The 24,274-nt window shown below is 38.7% G+C and overlaps 1 protein-coding gene and 1 long non-coding RNA gene across 2 annotated transcripts; one reads left to right on the top strand and one right to left on the bottom strand.

Moving 5' to 3' along the window:
• Window positions 1–673: 673 nt before the first annotated feature.
• LOC308383572 lies at window positions 674–7,397 on the bottom strand. Its single transcript, XR_013969173.1, has 3 exons — window positions 7,313–7,397; window positions 3,706–3,769; window positions 674–1,423 (listed from the first exon to the last, which is right to left on the bottom strand). It is a non-coding gene; the product is annotated as an uncharacterized lncRNA (long non-coding RNA).
• A 5,819-nt stretch (window positions 7,398–13,216) lies between these two features.
• LOC308383556 (STARD3 N-terminal-like protein) lies at window positions 13,217–16,943 on the top strand. Its single transcript, XM_080861607.1, has 4 exons — window positions 13,217–13,697; window positions 14,291–14,408; window positions 14,967–15,062; window positions 16,492–16,943. The coding sequence occupies exons 1-4, from the start codon at window positions 13,635–13,637 to the stop codon at window positions 16,545–16,547; spliced, it is 333 nt and encodes a 110-aa protein (XP_080717733.1). The 5' UTR covers window positions 13,217–13,634; the 3' UTR covers window positions 16,548–16,943.
• Window positions 16,944–24,274: the final 7,331 nt, after the last annotated feature.

The raw sequence follows: 24,274 nt of genomic DNA, 5'->3' as shown, positions 1-24,274 counted from the left end.
GTGACCTTTCAACTTTCTTCACTAAAACAGCTTCATTACAGAGAAACAAGTCACATTTTCTTGATGTTCTTAAGTCCTTTAAAATGTTTTTAATGGTCCTTGAATGCAGCATCAGTGTCGCAGGTTTAAAAGGTCACTTTCTGTTGTGTTCAAAGATTTCCTTCAGATATGGTCTTTAATCAGTAAAGCCAGTGATACAGCAGTGTCATTAGCTGTGTTATTGGCACCAGGCTGTGTTTATGTATGTATTTAATTCTGTCTGAGGATGTCTTCAGCAAGAAATGATCATTTGCTCAGCTGCTGTGTCTCATCTCTTATCAGACATTGGTTGGAACAGAGTTTTGTTGCTGACCATCTGACAAGAGGGTGAAGAAAAGCTTCAGGCTTCATTTGGACACTACGTTGGACAGAAGTCTCCACAAAAATGACTCAGAAACAAATATTATTAATGAAAGTCCAAATGTCAAAAAGGGGTCATACATGATCCTGAGAAATGTCCTTGAACATTTGAACATGAGTCAGAGGGTTGTCAGGTTTCTACACTGCATCGTGGCATCAAGCCTGAGATGTCTGTGGAAACAAGTATGGAGGACACAAATGCACAGACGCAGTCGAGCTGTTTACTGCTGATGAGGAAGGAAAATAGTCTGTTGGATATTAAAGCAGCATTTATTAGAGTAAGAACAGATACTTGTGTCCTTCATTTGATCCCCGTCAATTTACAGAAGACTTAAGGACCCTTTGACTTCTAACATACAGCTGCATGTTTACAATTTTATTATTGATTTATTTCTAGCAAAGCGAGACTTTACTGATTAAAGACATAATCAGACATGTTACTGTTACTCTCTGAAAAAGACTCACATAAAGCAGATTTATCACAAGCAAACATCAAGACATCCTTCATGGCTTAAAGTTGCAGTGGGACTCTTTCGCCATCTGGTGGTTGTAACAGTTATGACAACTGTTCCTGCATATATGTCCCTCCTCAGTGTGAAGAAGACTGGACTCCAAGCTGCTCCTGCTGATCACTGCGTGTTCCTCCTGTGTCTAAAATCTATTTCCATTATGAATCAGGAAACTGTTTGCACCAATCATAAAGCCAATAAAATACGTCACACACTAAGAAATAACAAAAAGGAATTGTGCATTTCAAGGAGATTTTTCCCTCGTTTTTTGAAATCATAAGAATACAAACTAATGCAAGACTGTCATGTTTTCATAAGTTTGTAGAGACACTGTTCTGTTGTATTCTAGGACATCAGTCACTTTTTAAATGCATGCTACTCCTCCTCCTCATCATCATCAGCATCATCATCAGCACCCATGACCTCCTTTTAGTCTTTGTTTTGTTATTTTTCAGAGTTCAGGAGACGTTCTTATGGGATTTCCACAGTGTACAAGTACTGTTTAGAGCCTTTACCTAAAAGAAAAGAGTAAAGTACAAAGTAGATTTACTCACTGCAGGAAAATAATGCCTCAATCTGATATATTGTCTTATATGACAAACTGAAAGTGATGCATCAAAGTGTAAGCAGCATTTTCCTGTTACAGCTGGTCTAGATGGAACTGATCTGATCTCCTTTATGTGCAGGTAGATATCCAGTGGGTTTGCTAAGGGTCACAGATGAGGGGCTGTGTGAGATGTTTAATGGGAAAGGAAATAAAACCATTGTTCCAGACCTGCAGCTAAGATACTCGAGTATCTTCAAATATGAAGCTGAGTATTACTTCCATACTTTCCTCCACTGCTGATGACCTTGTTACCTGCTGCTCCCTGTTAATGATCAGCCTCAGTTCTGATAGTAAACTGTTGGCTCTCGTTCTGTCAGGTTGTTGCTCAGTGACGTCTTGTTTTCATTTTCCTTCTTCTTCAAATGTGTCTTCCTTTAACTCTTTGCTTTTGTTTCTGCTTCAAACACCAAATGATACACGTGCTGCACCTCTGATGGTTTGTCAGAGAGCAGAACAATTTACATTACAGAGAATATTTTACAGTTGAACAAAAACTTTCACTTTTTTCCTCTAAAGTGTGCTCACTGGTTTTTCCAGCTGCTGTGAGATGTTTCTGCCTGACTGTAAAGATGGAAATAAACACAGATGGAAACACTGAGTCAGAGTGTTGCTGCTGGTTAGTCAGTATATTAACAGAACATGGTTCATAAAACTGCTCCTACAACTGTTTTTGAATCAGTTTTAAAGACACTTTATTGTTCTGTTTTTGTCTTTTGGCATTTCTGTGCTAATTTCTTGTTTTAATGGTGCTCTAATTTAAACTGATTTTTCCTATTTTAATACCTAAATAAATAATCATTTATTTTTTGTTCATTTGTCTAAATTCTGGGAAAAGAAAGAAGTTTGTATTTGTTTAAGATACAATGAAATCATATTTTGACATATTGGAAGATGACATGGAGCTGAAAAAATACTACAGGTATAAATGGAAACTCCAGTTTATTTCTGTTATTTCCTGTGATAGTGTTTGTACACTCGCTCATGATAACTGTTCATTCAGCTGCTGTTTCTGTCTGCTGGACATCTTTAGCTTTCAGTAAGGATGCATTCATAGATCAGCACATCTTTTTGAACCACATTTCTTATGATACTCAGAGTTTACATTTTGGAAATGTGGTGAGACCTGGGGTAGAAAGAGACTGAAGCCAGCTTCAGGCTTTTAAAGAGGGGGCTGTTACTGACTTTCAGGCAGTCACCAAAGACTTGAAAATCGAGCTCTTGAAAGCAAAACAGATCTACAAAAACCTTCTTGAAAGAAAATTTGCTGCAAAAAATTTTGGGTCTGCCTGGACTTGTATGAAAACCATATCAGGGTTTCAAAATCCCCAGAGCAGCAGTCAGATCATTGTAGACGGTTTTAAGCCAGACAGAGATTTGAATATGCTTGATGCTCGTTTTAGTTCTTCTGAACTGAAACAGAAACTGAAAGATACTCAACACTTCATCACTGAACTCAGCGATGTCCAAAAGGCCTTTCATACAGTTAATGTGAACAAGAGCCAGGACCCTGATAACATTAGTGCCGCCTAATTAAATCTTGTGCTAAAGAGCTCAGTCCTAAATTTCAGCTTATTTTCAATAAATCCTTTCAAATACAAAATGTGCCCTCGCTTTGGAAGGAAGCTGTCGTCGTTCATGTCCCTAAATCTAGTCGTCCAAACGTCCTGAATGACTTCAGGCCTGTTGCCTCACCTGAGTTGTCATGAAAGTCTTTGAAAAAATCCTCAGAAATGTGATTATGGAAGAGATTGAATATCAGCTGGATCCAATGCAGTTTGCGTGCAGGCCCAACAGAGGAGTGCAGGACGCGCTTTTGACTAAATCTGATTCTTAAACATGTAGAGAGTAAAGGGACTTTTGCAAGACTTCTTTTCATTGATTTTTCTTCTGCTTTTAATACAACACAGCCCCATATTTTAATGAAAAGACTTTTAGAAGAGTTTGAAATCAGGAAAAACCTGGTTTGCTGGATTTTAGATCTTTTAACTGACAGGTCACAAAGAGTGAGAATAAATGGGGTTCTGTCTGACCCAGTGTTCTCCTCCACAGCTTCTCCTCCAGGGTCTCTTATCGCCCTTATTATTCATTCTCTTTACAAACACGTGTCAGAGCAGATATGAAAACAGGGCCATCATTAAATTTACAGATGACTTTGTTATTGTCAGCTTACTGAAAGAGGGTGAAACTCACCACGGTCCAATCATTGATGACTTTGTTCAGTGGTGGGATGAGTCTTATCTCCAATTGAACATATCTAAAACAAAAGATATGGTTATTGATTTTAGGAAACAACTAAATGGGCACAGAGTCACTTTAATTAAAGGTCAGAAAATAGAGCAAGTGCAATCATATAAATATCTTGGGACCATAATCAATGAAAAACTGAACTTTTATTGCAAATCGGTCTGTAAAAAGGGTCACCAGTGCCTTTACTGCCTCAGGAAACTTGCTCATTTCCACATTGAGTGAAAGATTTGAACTTTGTTTTCTTGTTCTTTTATTGAGTCTGTTTTATCTTTTTGTTTGGTGCCATGGTTCAGTCAGACCTCTGTCACAGAGAAAAATTGACTGAATTAGTGAGTGAGATGGTCCAGTCGTCTGATAGATGAGTCACAGGCCTGTTTAGACTCCCTGTACTCTAAACAGGTACCACAGATGGCTTAATCAATCCTTAAAAATGGTTCCCATCCTCTACGGGGTGGATTTAGCTTCTTTCTTCAGGACGGAGGTTTCTAGTTCCAAGATGCAGGACAAAGCATTATAAAAACAGCTTTGTCCCTGCTGCTGTCACTGAACTCAATAAGAATTGTTTTTGATTTGATTCACTTTGTTTAATTACTAAATATGTGTTTTGTCAGGTTTCATTAGGTGTGTGTGTTTGTGAAGGGAGGCCAAATGCTATCATTGTTCTGTAAAGCAAATTTACTTGTGGGTATAAATAAAGTAACCTTAACTTAAAGCTTATAGGAGGTTGTGAGGTCACTGCCTCCACCTGATTATGTAATTAACCAGCAGACTGGTACGTTTATATATAATATACTATAAGTTATATCATTATAATTATGTGTACATCATATTTCTTATGTACATTTTAGACCTGGGAGCAGAAATGCTGATGAACTGGTTTTTATTCAGGAACAGGCAGAGCGTCCTCTCTTCCTGGCTCCATGTCTATAATTATGTCACACACTGATTCGCTCACACAAAACCACCAAAACACAGCACAAATCCCACCAATGATTTCAATAAATCATTGAATCAGGTACTGAAGCAGTGACGTGCTGAATGAAGCTTCAGACGTCATTGATCACGTGACTCTGTTCAGTCAAACCAAGCCTCAGCACAGCGTTTCTGAAGCAGTGTGTTGATTTTTTGACACACGTGCCGGAGCTTCAGCTTCAAACGGGCAGTCACCATCAGAGTTGCTGGAACCATGTCCCACTACTGGCTACTCTGTTTTATTCTGTGTTAAGTTTTTGAATGTGAATTTTCTGTGTTAAGAATAACAAAGAAAATGTAATGAAGCGATTTTAAAGTTTAAACTTTGTGTTAAATCTTGTGAGTCAGAGAGAGAGAGAGAGATGAGGTGTGGGTGCACATCAGATGATCAAATGTCAACAACCTGATTGGCCCAAGTATGAAGATGTGACGTCCACTGAGGGAAGGGGGGAGAAAGGGTGAGCAGGTATAAAAGTGAGGTGAAGAAGAGATTTGGGGTTCTTCCCTTTTGTCCTCTGTGAGATGAGCAGTTCAGAAGTTTGGATCTAAGAGGTTCACAGTTAAAATTCCAGCAGAGACGCTAAAAGGAGAACCACAGTCCAACCTGTGAATGTTTTTAACCCTTTGTGAAACAACAACAGGGCCGTACAGAGAGGTTTAAAGGGGCGGGTGCTCAAAGTTAAAAAGGGGCACATTGAACCAGGCTGAATAACAACAACACACATTCATCAAGAATCTAATATGGGAAGGGCAGGGCTATGTTGATCTGAGACTGTAGACATTAAAAAGTCCATAGGAGAGATGGTAGCTGATTAAACAAGTGTCATGAGATAATAACAAAATGCAAAGATTGGTGACAGCGCTTGGAACCATAAGGCAACAAAAAACTGTGAGAAATAATTTAGGCTCTGCCTGTGAATCACTCTTTGCTTCTCTTCTTCCTTCCATCCCATCATTTCATATATCACTCTCCACTTGCTATGTGAGAACAAGGCACAACTTGCTATTGCAATAAACTATAATCTAATTATCCACACCTAACAACTCTTGCACTTAATCTATAATAAAATGATGACAGAAAAATGTTATAGCCCTGCCTTTAGTAGCCTCACACAGCTCCTACTGTTTAGAATAGAATAGAATATAATTCAACTTTATTGTCATTGCACATGCACAGGTACAGGGCAACGAAATGCAGTTTGCATCCATCCAGAAGTGCTTTAGTGATATAGATATATTGCAGTAAATATTAGCAATAATATAGATATGTAAATATAGATATGTTTAAATATAGATATGTTTCCTCCTCATGTCCTTACTAGGCATGTCTGGACAATGTTATATCATGAGTAATATTTTTTTTTTAAATCCATCTAAATAAAACACACACATGCACGCACACACAGTGACATTTTAGACCTTCTTCAGAATACTGTATATACTATGGGCATCATGGTGCTGATCCAGAATCCTTACATTATTATTTATTACTAGAGCTACAATAATAAAGCAATGAGGAGGCAAGGCAAGGCAAGGCAAGTTTATTTGTATAGCACAATTCAACAACAAGGTGATTCAAAGTGCTTTACAGAGACATTAGAAACAAGAACAAATAAAAAGCATGATTTAAAATTGAATAAAACAAGCAAATAAACTAACTAACTAATTAACAAACAAACAAACAACAGTATATAAAATCAAAACAGATAAAATCAGAACAGTAGATAAAATCAGTAGTTAAATGTAAGTTTTGAAATTTAAGCTTAAAGTGTGGATTTGGTGCTTTATTCAAATGCAGCTGAGAACAGGTGAGTCTTCAACCTGGATTTAAATAAACTGAGTGTTTCAGCTGATCTGAGGCTTTCTGGGAGTTTGTTCCAGATATAAGGAGCATAAAAGCTGAATGCAGCTTCTCCGTGTCTGGTTCTGACTCTGGGAACTGATAAAAGACCGGATCCAGATGACCTGAGGGATCTGGATGGGGAAGTAATAAATATGAAATAATGTCATTATGATGATTCCACTTGTTTCACTATCCACTCTGTGCAGGGCAAAGCTTATTACATGTTTAAACTGTAGAGATACAATCATTTTACTGCTGTAAAATCCAACTTTTGTCTTATTTAAAATATAAATCTAATATAATCTGCTTCTTAATGTATGTTCTTTAAAATACAGCGTGTGTGTTTTAATATATTATAATTATAATAATTATTATGTGGACATGCATATTAGATCGTTTTTTAGTGAAATATAATCCCTCCAGAAAGGCAGGAAAAGCCCGGAAACTTACTTTAAAACTAAATATGTTCTAAATACTTTAAAACTAAATATGTTCCCTAAAACGGTGGACAGAGCTACAGACCCATGACAGCCTTGCACAGGTAGCCAGCAGCTATGACCAGCACAACTTGTGTAGTTAATAAAAGGACAGGTAATGTTTGTCGCGCTGTTGCACACACAGCACGCTCGTTTGTTTCAGTTCGTCAGTTGCAACAAGACAGCTTACCAACGTGTACGTAATAAGCCAATACTCCTGTGTGCTATACACTACAGTGTACGCTGTACACCTACTTACTGGGTTTGTCGCATCAGTCTGTGTCTCTGAGTTAACTTGTGTTTCTCATACAGCTCCGGACCGCTAAAAATGCGCGTGCTCTTTGTGAGCTCGTTCCCAGCTCGTAACCAGCGCGTTCTGTCGTCAAGGGCGATCATTGGTTAAATGTGATCATGTGACTGATGCAAGCCAGATCCTTTTATTTAGCAAAACTGTGATTAATAGTTAAATATTATTGTTGAGGGGCACAGACAGGACTCCGCACGCACGCACACAAAAGAAAAATTTTTTTTAAAAAGTTGCCTCAACAAAAGGGCACTTTGGGCACCCATCAGGAAAGGGGCGGGTGCTCAAGCCCCTATAGCCCCCCCCTCTGCACGTGCCTGAACAACAAAGGCATAAATATGATCATATCAATACTATCTACTGGGTCAGACTCATAGGATCAGGGATTAGAACTCCTTTTATCAGAGAGATGAAATCTACTTCCTGTACAGGGTTGTTTTGTGGGCTTACCGATCGACAGAAACTAGAGTCAATAAAAAAACTGGACATTGGCTCAATGTGTGTGTGGCACAGGGAAACAAGGACTGAGCGCTGTGTAGTCCCACATAAAGTCAGACACCTGGTCACCCTAGGTGGACCATGGCATGGTCTATATGGAGGACACAGACACTGCTGAAAACATGACTCTGTCTGGTTTAGATGATCAAATGTCTTTACTTTAGGAGGCTGTGGCTCAGAGTACATTCACATAATGCCTTTGAATAAATGTAAAAAGCTTGTTTTTCTCCTGCTTTGATTTCTTTGTCCAGGTAGAAATTCTGCTTTTTGCCTCTAAACTCTGAAACAGTTTGAAACAAAGTTTGGCGCTCTAATCCTCTCTGTGTTTGTCCTTTGGTCAGATGGTGATATTGAATGAAATATTCCAGTATTCAGTAGCTCAGCAGCTTTGTAACATGTGGTTTTGCACACTGTTCAAACCTCAGATGTTTGTGTAAACAAGTGTGGAGGACACAAACTCACGGGGGGAGGAACGACATTTACTGTTGATGTGTCTGACATTTAGTCTCCATGAGTTCTCATAAGACTGAAGAACTCTGTGATCTCTAACATGCAGCTGTATGTTTTGAAATCATGTGTCTCATTCTCTGGACTTTACTAGACAACGAGTGAAGAACATGTAACGAATATCATCTTTAAAGTGATGAATAATAACTCTGCCTCTGTGTCTTCATAAAAAGATCGTACTTCTGAAAGGTCAGAGGGCAGCATCCACTCTGGGTTTACACAGTTTTGCAGCTTTAGCTCTTCTGAAGTTCAGCACCTGCTTTTTCAACCAATCAGAAGCCAGTATTGTAGAGAGTTCATATTTCTTTTCATGCAATTGAATAATTTTGAATGTTTAGGTGAATATTTATATTTAGAGTATTTTCTCGATCAGTGTCTTCAGTCCTGACCCTGAGTGCGTACATTTAAAAATAAAGTGATATAACTTCTTTTACATTACTGTGAACTTCTTGTACAGTTTGACAGCTGATTGTTGTTGTGTTTTTATGGTTTATTTTATCCAGTTTGGCAAGCAATAACAAGATCCATTTTTAGTTACGTCCTGCTGCTTCTCCTGCTCTAGTAAAAAAAACCATAGGCTCACCCCAGTGCATGCTGGTCCTATACCAGTCTCTTTATTTATAGAAACAAAATGGCCCTACAGCTTTTACTGACTAATTTAACAAGGTAACATCAAACAAACAAAACATTGAAACAAATATTAACCTACAAATAAACTTGTAAATAAACCCCAAAATATAAGTAAACTAACAACAAACTTTAACTAATTTCAAAATAATAAAAAATAAGAACAAATAGCTCCAACAGAAGTTATTGGTGCAGACTGAAGGTTCTGTAAACTACTCAGTCATAGAATGATTACGATATTGAACTAAAACAAATGCCTGAATCCTAAATTATGGATATCCTATTGTGGTGATCTAAAATGTAACACTAAATGTGATTAAAACACTAAAACTCTGGACTCCGGGGCTGAACGACCGCGGGGATCACCAGCCCGAGGAAAACACAAAATACACATGACTCCGTGAGAAAGACAATTCATTCTTGAATGAAGACGTTGATCAGACACATTTAAAATGTAGCCAATTGTGTTTATTATTTAATTATTAAGGAAATAGAAAAGCGGGGGAATAGAAAAGGGGGAGGGGTGGGGGGTAAAGAAGAGGGTAAAGGAAAGGGATAGAAAGGAGGAAAGAGAGGAGAGAGAACCCCAACTATGCCCTCTGAGCAAGCACTGGGTGCGACAGTGGATAGGAACAACTCCCTTTAAAGGAAGAAACCTATGACAGAACCAGGCTCTAGAGGGGCCAGTCAACTGTCGGGACTGGTTGGGGGGTGAGGGTGAAAGAGAGAGAGGGGGGGGGGGGGGGGGGGAGGGAGATGGGGCAGGTGTTAGGAGTTAAGGTGAAAATTACGATGCAACGGTGGAGGAGGAAGACGGGGTGACATCAGCAGAAGGAAAAGTAGAAAAAGTAGAAAAAGCAGGAGTGCTCTTTCTCCAGAAGAAGCGGAAGCGTTTTTTCTTCTTTTCCGTGATCTTTTCCACGAGCACTATTTTCTCTAGGATGAGGGTTCGTAACTCATCAATTGTTTGTGTGTTTTCCTTCTCAAGTTTCCTGCATGTTGTCTCCACTTCTTCTAATTTGGCTTGTTTTTCTTCCAGCCTTTCTTTCAGTTCTTTACATTTGGCCTCCTGCATAAGCTTTGCCTCGTGCATCTCTGTATAACTGTGTTGTAATTTGTTGTGTGCGTCTTGTAGCTGCTGACTTCTCTCGAGTTCTTGAAGTGTACACTGCAGGTCTTTGTTTGTTTTCTCTACTTGCTGCTTTAACATCTGCACCTCAGTGTTTTTGCACTTCAAATTGTTGGAAAGTTTCTCCAGTTCTGTGTTTTTTCTCAGCATGTCACTGAGCTTACTCTGCATCTCTGAGCATTGTTTTTGCACTTTTTTCTTTTCCCCCTCCAGCTCAGTTGTTTTGGAGTTCAGTTGGTTATAACAGTCTTGCAGTTGTTGGTTTTTCCTCTCAAAGTCCTGGAGAATTTGTTTATCTTCTTTCTGCTTTATTTCCCATTGTTCTTTGTCTTGTAGGAAATCCTTATTTCTTTGCACTGTTTTATCAAGCTTTATTTTCAGCGCGGTGTATTTTTCCTCCACGCCTTCAAGCTTGGAGTCCGTTTCTTTCTGTTTAATTTCTAGTTGCTTTTTTTCTTGAAGCAACTCTTTATTTTTGTTCAGTGTTTTATCAAGCTTCGCCTGCAGTGCTTTGTACTTTCCCTCCATGCCTTGCAGTTTGCGCTGCTTTATGTCCATTTGTTCTTTTTCTTGGAGGAGTTCTTGATTTTTTTGCAGAGCTTCATCAAGCTTTATTTGCAAGGCTTCCTTGTGTTTCTCGCTGTCCTGAAGCTTGCAATCCATATCTTCCTTTTTCATGGTCTGTTGCGCTTTCTTTCGAAGAAACTCAACCCTTCCTTTCAGCACTTTTTCATTTATCTCAGTGCCTTGGAGTTTTATGACCAGTTGTTTCTTCTCTTGGAGGAGTTCTTGATTTTTTTGCAGAGCTTCATCCAGCTTTACTTGCAGCTCCTGAATCTTTTTTTCCCTCTCTTTCTCGTTTTTCTTCTGTTGGAGGATTTCTTCTGTTGGTTTTTCTTGTACTTTATTAAGCTTTGCTTGGAGCTCAAAGATCCTTCCCCGCATGTCTAGGAGTTCCATTTCTTTCTCCTTTATAATATCTTCCTTATCGAGAAGCTGTCTGAACAGTTTATCTGCTTCAGCGGTCCTTCTCTCACAGTGCTCTCTCAGTAAGATAATCTCCGTTCGTTGTTTAAAAAAACTTTCCCAGATGTAATTGGTGTACTCTGGCTGGGGCGGGTGTCGCGTATTGTGATTGTTCATGAGATTTTCCTCATGCATTTCTTCCAAGCACATCTTCTGCAGTTGCGTATCGTCTTCTCGATTGCAAGGAGGAGCGCTGGGCTTTACGTTTTCTCTTTTTTTCTGCTTTCTTGGAGACATGTTGGAATCTGTTAACAGTGACTCTGAAAAGGATCCAAAAAAGGGCTTCTCTGGCGAACGTTCGTTTGAATGCTGCAAACATAAATGCTGCGAATAACGGACTAAAAGTTCTTGCGTCTCACCCCTATTTATAGGTTTTAGGATCAAAGGATCGAAGGATCACAGTGGTGGTAAGATTCTAAATGTGTGTGACATCACAGTTCCGTAAGCCAATGAGGTTGTCACATGACATTTGTGAGAGGGCATTCCTTACTTGGACAAATTATCAATAAGCTTTCAATACCAGTAACAATGGTGACAGTATAATTGACAATTATGTGTCCAGTATGTTGGCTGATTTGCTTTTACTTTTTGCATATGAAAATAAAAGCTGGGCTGATTTTAACACCATTACAAGAAGTGTTGATAATTATTCTTTTTGAATCCTAATCAGGTTACCACAAATTGTCTTTTAATTTAGTAGAACTTGAAATGTTTGTCAGTGGATAAACAATTCATAATGCAAAGTCAGAAACATCAAGTTATTCTTAGTACTGCATACTTGCAATACATAAGTTGTCCTAACAGTCATGTAGGGCATCTGTAGTTCAGGGGGTCGGGAAGCTCATCTTGTAACTGGATGTAATATTAGCAGACAGAGGGTTTGATGTTGCAGAATCTTTGGAGTTGTACCATGCTGAATTGAAGAGCCCAACTTTCACCAAAGGAAAGAACTAACTGGCCCCTAGATTGCCCAATCAAATCTCTTAATGCCACCAGCCCTCCCCTACCTTCACTGTGTGCTCAGCTTGTAGAAAAGAGTTGAGTGTGGAAGAAATGGCAAAAATGTGGAGCTGAAAAGCTAAGAGAGAAAAAGAAATTATATATAAATCAACGTGTCAAATTAATGGACATGTTAGTTATTGGAGTTCTGGCTGCATTTTATATATCTATATTGTGTCCTTTTTATAATAAATAATAAAAAACATTATTTATCCTCACTGTATGAACATTGTTGGAGTCCTTGAAGTCTCGTCATGTTGAAGTTACTCATGTGATGTGATGTTGTTATAATGATCCAGCTGGTGTGCAGCCATCATATTAGAGTTCTCTTTCTTCTTCTGATTTTATACCATTTTTCTGTGATGGTGTCACATTTACAGTGGTCGCAACAATTGCACCTATAGGACCCTGAAAAACTGGTGCACAGACTTCAGAGTCTAATAAGTGTCACCACTGTAACCACTGCATAATGCAAACCATGACACGAGTTTAGTCTTGGTGTGAAACTCATTTTGGTTCATAGACACCAATCTGACCTTAAGTGGAACAGACCCATAAAACTAATGCGTAATAAATAAATCGAAATTCTCCCATCATCATTCTTTGGTAGGAAGTCATAAATAGGAGTTAAATTCAGACTCGCACAGGCTCACCTCTGCACGGCTGGCTTCTCCTGTAACCCTGCATGTTTCTAAGGTTTGTTTTCTTTCTTTTTTTGTTGTTGTTCTTGTGCTTTTTGTCCTCAGGTGAGGTTTGAAGTGTCTGTGTGGTGCAGCTGGTCTGGTCTGTCCAGGCTGCACCACACAGACACTTCCAATCACCACACATCAAAGTACAAAGCGTATGACGTCATCACATTCTGTGTTAGGAAGTCACATTTAGGAGTTAAATTCATTGTTCATCATACTCAAGAAATCTTTCTGTTATCTTGATTAACTTATCCCAACATTGTCAATCAGACTAAGTGATCACATGACGCTAGTTATCAACTCTATAAGGTAAACCAGGGTTTCCCATTTTAGCTACTAGCCTGTTTACATGAAAGGGGTGGCATTGGGGGCATCTGACCAATCACATAGAGAGCAGCAGAACAGCTGACTTTACAAAGAAAGATAAAACTATAAACATGAAAAGGTTAAACACTTGTATTAATAAAGTTCAAATAGGAACTAAAAGTTCTTTTGCTGAGCTCTGTTGATGTTTACCAGTCTGGGAGAAAATACAAGCATAAATACAAAAATGGCCGTGGATATACTGGGAAAAGCATGTCGAATGATGAGCAGTGACACAGGAGACCAAGAGGAATTGCTCAGATAAGATTAAATGCTTTCATGGACGAGGACATGCTAGGGACAAGTGTTGCAGACAAAAGAAAAAAACGAGATTAATGTTTATAGAGGAATTCAAAATGTTGTGAAATTGTTCTGCAGACAAATGGGAAAAGTCAAAGAATGAAGTTGAATTTAAGAATCTAAACTGATTAGACTACTGATGCTCATCAATGGAAAGATCCTCCCACTATCCATGGCACAGCAGTCCAAAGGGATCTTTCAGGTACTTGTTGTAAAGCAGTTTTCCAGAGAACTACTTGGTAGCTAAGTGGTGATTTCATACTTGTTGATCCGTAATCTAAATCTCAAACACACACACACACACACACACACACACACACACACACACACACACACACACACACACACACACACACACACACACACACCTTAACAGCACCTCAGAAAACAGGGTGGTACTTAAAGCTTTGATCTAAGAAACCTGACAACATCTAATATTTTCATTGTTTGTAACAAAAATGTTGCACTGACTTTAGTTTTTTTACTTCTAATAATATCTTTATTTATTTTAGTATTGGTGTCAATGTCCACACACAAAAACCTCTTAGAGGACAGTTTGTTGTTGGAGTTAATTTTCCTCTGCAGTCTTTGCTCCATATTCCCCGATGGCGATGCATACATGTATGAGGATTTAAGGAAGTGAAGCAAACTTCCTGTACAGGAAAACCTGTAATTGCTGCTGTTTAACAATAATAAATATTTGTTTTTGCACCTTCTAAATTTTAAATGGTCAGATTTTGTATGCTTTGTGTAGAATTACGTATTCATATTGGGACGTGTGTGTTTCTTATGTAGCTGCTGAGTCAGGGGGCCTTTGGGTACCTGCTGCCCATCATCTCCTTCGTTCTGGCCTGGATAGAAACGTGGCTGCTCGACTTCAAGGTCCTGCCTCAGGAGATCGAAGACGAAAACAGTGAGTCTCAATTGAGCTAATAATAAAAAAGGCACCTTCATTACTGTTGCAGCACTGCTGCTGTCACTGCTGTGATCTCTGTCAACAGATCGTTTACCTTACAGGTTCCTTTTAAAACCTTCCTTTAAGTTAGCAAAAGAATGTGAAAAAACAAGTACTATGACTCAAGAGCCTCTGAGTGGAGAATGAAAAAGAAACAAGAAAACGATAAAGAACAGCAGCAGGCGCTCTGGTGAAACACTGCCACCTGCTGGTGAACATTCAAAGCTACATACTGAGTAATTTTATTCAGTTGTTTTATTTAAAATAAAAGATCATGGGATAAGAAGTTAATATTATAATTATTTATAATAATGTTAGAGTAAAAAGTGTAATGCATCAGCTTCCTGTTGCTATTTCACAGGTAATTATTAATAATTATATGCTATGAACAAAATCTGCAAATGTGTTTACTCACCTGATAAATGAAAGTTATTTCACCACTGTTATGTTATTTTAACCTCATTGATGTCCTGCTGATGCAGTTATTCCTGCTTCCTTCATCCTTCTGTGTTTCAGGACATCAGTCCATCATAGATACAAGTAGGGCTCCTCTCCTGGGTCCAGGTCCTTTATCTGATGGGCAGTTCTACTCTCCGCGAGAGTCTTTGGCAGGTCTGTTTCCTCCCACTGACATCAGACAAACCCAAACACACCCGACACACTCGCTTCAGCTGTCGCTCCTTCAGACTGCTCAGTCTGATGATTCTGACTCTTCATTCCCATTTAAATGAGCGCACAGACACAAAATATGAAGATATACAGTTCATTTTATTGTCATTATTATTATTATTATTATTATTAGAGTTTTTAGATTTCCAGCTTTGCACCAGAGGTGGAGCCAGACATTTGAAACACCCAGGGCTTAGCCCTAAAGGGTAGTATGCATGTGGGATTTTTTTTTTTTTTTTTTGGGGGGGGGGGGGGGGGGGGGTGTAGAAATGACTGAAAGATTAATAGGCTCTGTTTTGAGTTTTGTTCAAAAAAGAATGACTTCATATAGGGAAAAATATATATCACATGTGCAGGACACCTTAAACTAGTTTTTTAATTAAGCAGCGAGGCAGAACAAAATCGGGGCTGTATCAAGACACAGGGACTAAACCCCAATTCAACCAGACCCAGAACTGATCCGGAATTAAAACAGGACTACAACAGTTCAAAATCAGGACTACTGAGGACTTAACCAAGACAGAACTACAATCAGAACTAGATGATAGTAGCACTAAAAATCATCATAGACCTGCACTACACTTATTTTTTTAATTCTACCAAAGTCCACTATTTAGATTGAGAAAAGTTTATATAATTATTTAGCCTTGTTGTGCGAACAAGCCTCCATAACTTAATAAATATAGAATTTGAAAAATAACAAACCTAAAAAGAAACACTAGGTACGAGATACATGAGGACCTATGATACGGTGATACTTTTGGTAAACAACCATTTGACTAACATGTCTGTCTCACCTGCTCTTGTTCATCTCTGTTCTGTCCTCATTCTGCATCTCCCTCTCTGTTCCTCTCTCTCTCTCTGTTCCTCTCTCTCCCTCTCTGTTCCTCTCTCTCTCTCTGTTCCTCTCTCTCCCTCTTTGTGCTGACAATCATCAAATATACAGTTGAAACCAGATATTTACTCTTCAGATCAAAACACAAACACTTTTTTAATTGTAACATCAAATCAGACTAAATGTTTATTTTTTTAGATTAATAAATATAAAAAACACATTTGTTAACTTTAAGAGTAAAGAGAGAAACTATCTGTATTTCTTAATTGCAAATGGCACCAAATTGTATTCAAAATTGAGCCACACTTATGGAGCTCCACAGTTCTTTTCCTGGTGTTTTGGTTGACATCTCTTGATGTTCCCATGTCACAGAAACAGGCTCTGTGTTTTGCCTTATATGCATCCACAGCTGTGCCACCAATTTACTCACATGGACTCTACAAACCTATCAGAAGCTTCTTCAGCTCAGAATGGAATCGTCTGGAGTTTGAACTAAACTCCAGACGATTCCTACTGTGCTGTTTTATTTCTCCACAGGATCTCCGATCCTGAACATGGAGGGATTTTTGGGTCCTCCAGCGTTGTGCTACTGAGGGGAAAACTTCTGCCTTACACCTTCAGCCATTTTAGTTTGTATTTGTTCATATCCACAAATGCAGCTCACGTTCTGATATCAGCCTTCTGCACGTTCACCGCGACCGGGAAAGTGCCACTTAAAAGTTTCAGTGTCATGAACTCTGGTTACTGTATGAGTTTTGTTTCTCCACCTTTAAGGAACTCGAGACCTTACAAGAGATTTATCAGAAATAAATCATTACATCCTTATCAGTATCCATCCATAATTCAAAACATTACATCACACTTAAAAATATATATATTTACACTTTCAATTTAAAAACAGAGTGTTAATGTCTTATTTCCAGCATAATGTTTACTTATAATTCTGTGATCATTTTCTTATGCTTCGGTTGAGTCACTGCAAAGGAAAGTAAGCTCATGGATGCCACAGAAAGGATTGTTCAGCCGGTATTGAGCCTGCAGACCAGACTGTAGCAGAAAGAGAAAGTCAAACTCTCAGAGATGTTTATGATTACTTCAATGTCTTAAAAATGTGCATGAAAGAATATTAAGGTAACATATAGAGATGTGAACGATACTGTTTGTTTTGAAACGAGAGTGAAGGATTGTGTGTTAAAGAAAACGAGCCATAAACGTGCAGCATGTACACTCGGAGATTTGGGTTTAGTGCACTGAACAGAAGGGACGCTGCTCTCGAAAGCTGCTGTGACGGGCGGGGAAACGTTCTAATGCAAATGTACATATCTTCATGCATGCTTTGCAAGCTCAGTGGATGTTTATTCTTTTTATTCTTTTTTAAAGAAAAGCCCGTCTGTATAACAGAATCATTAAAATGTTAAAGGTTATGTGGTTTTGTTTAATTGCTTATGTCAAACGTCGACCTTAAAGAGATCAACAGAATAAGAACTTAGACATAAATTAGCCTTATGAATAAATAAAATGTGAAAATATCAGTTTGTTTCAGGTAATGTCAGCTGTTTATTAAAAAAAAATATTCCTTTTTCATCTCTATTTTTAATTACTAGTCTTAATTAAGGTGAACAGACTCTGAATGGGGGACTTTTATTTTAATTGTGTGTAATATATTGATGAGATGAGATAGCCTTTATTTGTCAGTTGCAGGTCTTTTGCCCACAACCGAGATGACAGACCTTGGTGACCGTACATACAATACAAACATTACATTGGGGAGACAGGTCAGGCCAGGTAGCGAGGAAAAAAAACCTTGAAATGTGAAACACACAAGGATAATACAGGAATGCACAGGTATCAACACACCATAACACAATAAACACAGACAGCAACATGGGAAAGAGTTCCAGTGTGTACATCTGCTCTGGGACCGCTGCAATCTTTCGACTGCGCCTCCAGCTGACCCGATGTCCACATCATGGGGGAGGTAAACGTTGGAGGTGGCGTTGGATCCGGGGTAGGGAGGGTGATGCGTCAGTGAGTGCTTATCAGTATCAGTATATGTATGTGTGTGCGTCAGTGTTGGTCAAGTTACTTGAAAAAAGTAATCAGTAACTAATTACTTCCCCAAAAAAGTAATCCCGTTACTTTACTGATTACTTATTTTCAAAAGTAATTAATTACTTAGTTACTTAGTTACTTTTTAAAAAAACGATTTACAACCTGAATAGGTGATAAAGCGATAGATCTCTCAGCCCAATTCTACTTTTTCTACATAATCCATCATACAAAATGTAATCAAATGGAAAAGTCCCTTTTTAAAACTTGTTTTATTAGTTTTAACCTTTTAACTTTATGCATCAAGCAAAAATGTAATTATATGCAACATTCACTGACTGGAAGAAATTTGTTTAATATTTAAACCTATTTTCTACACATTCCAGCACATAAATTTATTTATTTTTTTGTGTTTACACTCAGTCTTTCAAATAGATGCAAGTAAAACACAGCAGAAAATAAATAAAGTCAAAGACTAGCGGTCCTTTTGCTCTATTTTCACCTGTAAAGCAGGAGCAGGGTAGGCGGAGGTTTACCCTGGTGCAGGTGTGCCGCAGCGGTCAGTGGAAGGATATGGCAGCTCTGTGAATTTCCCATTACGTGGTAGCGCACTCGGTGCTTGCTTGGAGGTTTAGGGGTTTTTTTTCGCTGTAAAAAGAAGTTTTCTTCCCACGCACAACGGACGCTAATGTTTTTGTCACTTTTTATGGAATCAAACTCAAAGTAAGGTCAGTACTTCCACGCTTTAAACGCTGCACGCTCATACTCTCTCCCACAATCGATATGTGATCCATTGTTGATCTGCACACAGCTGTTGTCACAAACGTCGCCCTTGCTTACGTCACTGTCAGCAGACATTCTCGCAAAAAAAATCACAGTTTTAGTAACGCAGTAACGCAGCGTTCCTACGGGAAAGTAACGGTAATCTAATTACCATTTTTGCGATAGTAATCCCTTATTTTACTCGTTACTCGAAAAAAGTAATCGGATTACAGTAACGCGTTACTGCCCATCTCTGGTGTGCGTGTCCATAGTTCAGCTGAGACAGTGTCCTTCGCCCTGCCAGGCTAAGTAAACAGTCTTCCAGCCAACCCAGGTGGCCTTGTAGGGAATGGGAAGGAACAGACTCAACACAGTCGTTATCAGGGAGTTGTTGTTCGGCTCCAGCCTTGAGCTGGCGCCGAAGGAGTAGCCGGGTTATGATGGTAATTGAGAATTTCAAGCTGTTTTTTAACACTCCGACACTGGTCTCTCAGTCCCCCGTTAATAGCTGCGAGCTTCTCCGTGATGTTATTAGCCGTCGATTCTGTGGTCTTTTCACTCTTTTTGGCTCACATAGCAGATTCTGAGACCTCACGACCGCAGCCAACTGATCCGAGGTGTAATCCAGCTCCGCCCAGAGATGTTGTTCTTTGTTGATTCTTTCCTGATGTAATCCAACATGCATACGCTCAAAGGTGTTATTCTGAGCATTCACTGCAGTCGTAAGCGCCTCCAAGCTCTTAACCGTGCTGCCTTCAGTGAGCCCTTTCTGAGAAGTCGCACCTGTCGTTCCAATCCCAGCGGGCAGCCTTGTGGGGGTTTGAACAGCCGGTTCCGCTCTCTTAATTCTCCGATAAGCCAGGGTCAAGCCAGCTCCGATCAGCAAGAACCCTGTTATCATGGTTCCGAATAGGTAGATATCTTCAGCGTCCTCGATCGACAGTCCCGCCAGGCACACGATCCTCTGCCACCCGTCCGTCGTGTATCCGGCAGGGAAAGTCCCTCCAGGGCACTCGGGTTCTCCCGAGCCCAGACTTCTCGTTAAAGGGTGTCAATAGCATTCAGAGACCAGTTGATCAAATCCATAATTCTCTTTTAGGTTTTAGACACAGACTGTGAGAGAGTGTTCCAGGGAAAGTAATACAAAAAAGACACACGACTAGACAAGGACATAAGAACTAGCAGGAAAGATAAGGGAGAGGAGAAAAGTGCGTCTGCCTCCTCCGAGAGCCAAAGTAATTAATTACATTTATTGAATTAAATAAAGATTAACCCTTATTTTTAAAGAAGACATGCTACTGAATACATGGACTGTAGATAAAAGATGGAGGTGACCTTTTATTAGAGTTAATAGTTTTGAATTTTCTAGTTTTTATTTTTCATTCCATTTTGACTTTTTAAGGTCAGTTTAGTGTCAGTTAGTCTCCAGAGTGAATTTTCTTCTTTCAGTTTAGTTTTTAGTTTCAGTTACTTTTAGGCTTTTAAATTATTATTGTTATATGGAGGCCAAATGTCAGAGGGAACATTTATGAAAATCAGCAGAGAGATCACTAAAAATAAAGATTTATTTTACCCCCCCTTTATTTTTTATTCATTAAATAAGATCAAACTAATTTGGGGGGGGGGGGGGGGGGGGGGGGACTTTTTATTTAGTAATTTTTGTGGCAATAACCAAAACAAAACAAGCAACATACACAGCAAAATCTCCAGTGTTAAATTAACACTGGAGAGTGTCTATATGGGTCCACACCTCTGAGTGTTAAATACAACACTGTTGAGTGTTAAATTAACACCTTTGACAGTGTTATATGTTTAAAAGTAACCTAGTCAGGTTTGAAGATTAACAATGGCTAACACTGAGCAGTGCTGATTTTCTAACACTGGAATATTTCTAACATTTTGAGTTATTTTCCAGTGTTAGAAAATCAGCACATTTTTTTTTTTTTGTCCCAACGACGTTTCTTGTGTGTGACGATTGTCCACCTGTCCTTAATTTTATCACCTCAAAAGTCACCCTAACATTGTAGAAACATGTTATTGCATCAGACATGAGCTCTAACCTGTTCAACCATGATAATCACTTTAATTAAAACAAGAATCTTTTTTAACATCACTGAACCCTTAAAGCTCACCAGTCAGTCATCAGCTCCAGCACGCGCCTCATCTTGAAATATTCCAGCTTGAATTTTATTTTTTATCCTATTGCTGCACAAGATGCACCGCGACTCTCTGAGGGGAACAAAATAGGAAGCACGTGTAAAACAATAATAATAATAATGATAATAATAATAATAATATTAATGCATTAACTGTAAACAAAAACAAGGGTAAACTGATCGATTGTTTGTTGGCTGTTATGAGTTTCATGATAACCGTGTATTGACGATTACAATGAAGTGACAATACTGTGTCAATAATGCACATATAACGTAAACTTATGAGCAACTGTTCTCTTTTTACAGGTATGCCTAGACTTGCTCAAACCTTTGAGTTTAACTATTTTGAATTTTAAATTCTTTAAATCAAGCCAAGGAAAAAGGGCAGATTAGCTTGGGTAAAAGAACGAAAGTTTAGGCACACATCTGGTGGACAAAACTATGAAGCGCAGCTTGAATCTACAGCTTATAATGAACTGCTTCATTATGATTGCCCACTCTGCAGAGATGAACTGACAGCTTCTCTTTAATGTCACGTGACAGTTGTGTCTGATATCGGGCTGATATGTTGCTTTGAACATGTATTTGTTTTACGTGAAAAAAATTCTGTTATGTCGATTTTAATAATAAATAATTTAGATGAATAAAACGTTCTTGTGTAAACATGTGCCATGGTGTGTTCTCCTGTTGCTTGTGACTTCTTGTAGTTTGTTAGTAATAAAAAATACACTAAATATAACAATGTAAAGCACAATATTATAATAGTTGTGAGTATTGTGCTGTGAGGTCACTGCCTCCACCTGATTATGTAATTAACCAGCAGACTGGTACGTTTATATATAATATACTATAAGTTATATCATTATAATTATGTGTACATCATATTTCTTATGTACATTTTAGACCTGGGAGCAGAAATGCTGATGAACTGGTTTTTATTGAGGAACAGGCAGAGCGTCCTCTCTTCCTGGCTCCATGTCTATAATTATGTCACACACTGATTCGCTCTCACAAAATCACCAAAACACGGCACAAATCCCACCAATGGTTCAATTCCTTATAAATCTTTGAATCAGGTACTGAAGCAGTGACGTGCTGAATGAAGCTTCAGACGTCATTGATCACGTGACTCTGTTCAGTCAAACCAAGCCTCAGCACAGCGTTTCTGAAGCAGTGTGTTGATTTTTTGACACACGTGCCGGAGCTTCAGCTTCAAACGGGCCGTCACCATCAGAGTTGCTGGAACCATGTCCCACTACTGGCTACTCTGTTTTATTCAAACAAAGAAAATGTAATGAAGTGATTTTAAAGTTTAAACTTTGTGTTAAATCTTGTAAGTCAGAGAGAGAGAGAGATGAGGTGTGGGTGGACATCAGATGATCAAATGTCAACAACCTGATTGGCCCAAGTGTGAAGATGTGGCGTCCAGTGAGGGAAGGGGGGAGAAAGGGTGAGCAGGTATAAAAGTGAGGTGAAGAAGAGATTCGGGGTTCTTCCCTTTTGTCCTCTGTGAGATGAGCAGTTCAGAAGTTTGGATCTAAGAGGTTCACAGTTAAAATTCCAGCAGAGACGCTAAAAGGAGAACCACAGTCCAACCTGTGAATGTTTTTAACCCTTTGTGAAACAACAAAGGCATAAATATGATCATATCAATATTATCTACTGGGTCAGACTCATAGGATCAGGGATTAGAACTCCTTTTATCAGAGAGATGAAATCTACTTCCTGTACAGTTTTTTTTTTTGTGGGCCTACCGATCGACAGAAACTAGAGTCAATAAAAAAACTGGGCATTGGCTCAATGTGTGTGTGGCACAGGCAAACAAGGACTGAGCGCTGTGTAGTCCCACATAAAGTCAGACACCTGCTCACCCTAGGTGGACCATGGCATGGTCTATATGGAGGATACAGACACTGCTGAAAACATGACTCTGTCTGGTTTAGATGATCAAATGTCTTTACTTTAGGAGGCTGTGGCTCAGAGTACATTCACATAATGCCTTTGAATAAATGTAAAAAGCTTGTTTTGCTCCTGCTTTGATTTCTTTGTCCAGGTAGAAATTCTGCTTTTTGCCTCTAAAATCTGAAACAGTTTGAAACAAAGTTTGGCGCTCTAATCCTCTCTGTGTTTGTCCTTTGGTCAGATGGTGATATTGAATGAAATATTCCAGTATTCAGTAGCTCAGCAGCTTTGTAACATGTGGTTTTGCACACTGTTCAAACCTCAGATGTTTGTGTAAACAAGTGTGGAGGACACAAACTGACGGGGGGAGGAACGACATTTACTGTTGATGTGTCTGACATTTAGTCTCCATGAGTTCTCATAAGACTGAAGAACTCTGTGATCTCTAACATGCAGCTGTATGTTTTGAAATCATGTGTCTCATTCTCTGGACTTTACTAGACAACGAGTGAAGAACATGTAACGAATATCATCTTTAAAGTGATGAATAATAACTCTGCCTCTGTGTCTTCATAAAAAGATCGTACTTCTGAAAGGTCAGAGGGCAGCATCCACTCTGGTTTTACACAGTGTTGCAGGTTTAGCTCTTCTGAAGTTCAGCGCCTGCTTTTTCAACCAATCAGAAGCCAGTATTGTAGAGAGTTCATATTTCTTTTCATGCAATTGAATAATTTTGAATGTTTAGGTGAATATTTATATTTAGAGTATTTTCTTGATCAGTGTCTTCAGTCCTGACCCTGAGTGCGTACATTTAAAAATAAAGTGATATAACTTCTTTTACATTACTGTGAACTTCTTGTACAGTTTGACAGCTGATTGTTGTCGTGTTTGTCGTCATATGAAGATCGTTTCCTAAAGAGGACTGAACAGTCATTTAGCCTCTGGCTCCATCCATGAATCTGATCTTTGCTGTATAATCTGTGCTGTTAATAGTGTAATGGAACATATAATTTGCACATATAATTTCATATGTAATTATGATGATCTTTACCCATTAAGATTTCAAATGAAACGATAAACAAAAGCCAAGAAAACTGAGTTAAACTCCTGAGTCTACTATATATTTGCACCATGAAGAAATGAATTGTTTGCACCAGTAATAAATAATCAAATATATCAAATTATCATCAATTATTTAAATAAAAAGAACCATCGCTCCAAACAAAACAACAATTAAACAGAGAGTCCTATAAAACTTCAATTTCAAACATCCACGTAAAGTTAAACTATTAAACTTTAACTGGGTCAGACTTGTTACTGCATGTTGTAACCAAACATACCACACCCTGCATCATGTGATTGGCTCTTGGTCGCTCTGTAAGAATATTTCTTTAGTGCCTCCCTTCACAGATGTGTCTGTATCAGGATGGGTCTAAACAACATGGTGTAAA

This window comes from Rhamphochromis sp. 'chilingali' (assembly GCF_963969265.1).
Source record: "Rhamphochromis sp. 'chilingali' genome assembly, chromosome: 16".
Taxonomy (NCBI): Eukaryota; Metazoa; Chordata; class Actinopteri; order Cichliformes; family Cichlidae; genus Rhamphochromis; species Rhamphochromis sp. 'chilingali'.
Note: the sequence above shows the minus strand (reverse complement) of the source record. Positions and strands in the feature narration are given on the sequence as shown.

Bases quoted from the DNA above. Each gene is read 5' to 3' on its own strand.
- LOC308383556 (XM_080861607.1), top strand. From the start codon at position 13,635: ATGCTCATCAATGGAAAGATCCTCCCACTATCCATGGCACAGCAGTCC. The intron at 14,409-14,966 runs GTGAGTCTCAAT...TCTGTGTTTCAG, and splicing joins GGAGATCGAAGACGAAAACA to GACATCAGTCCATCATAGAT. The intron at 15,063-16,491 runs GTCTGTTTCCTC...ATTTCTCCACAG, and splicing joins TCCGCGAGAGTCTTTGGCAG to GATCTCCGATCCTGAACATG.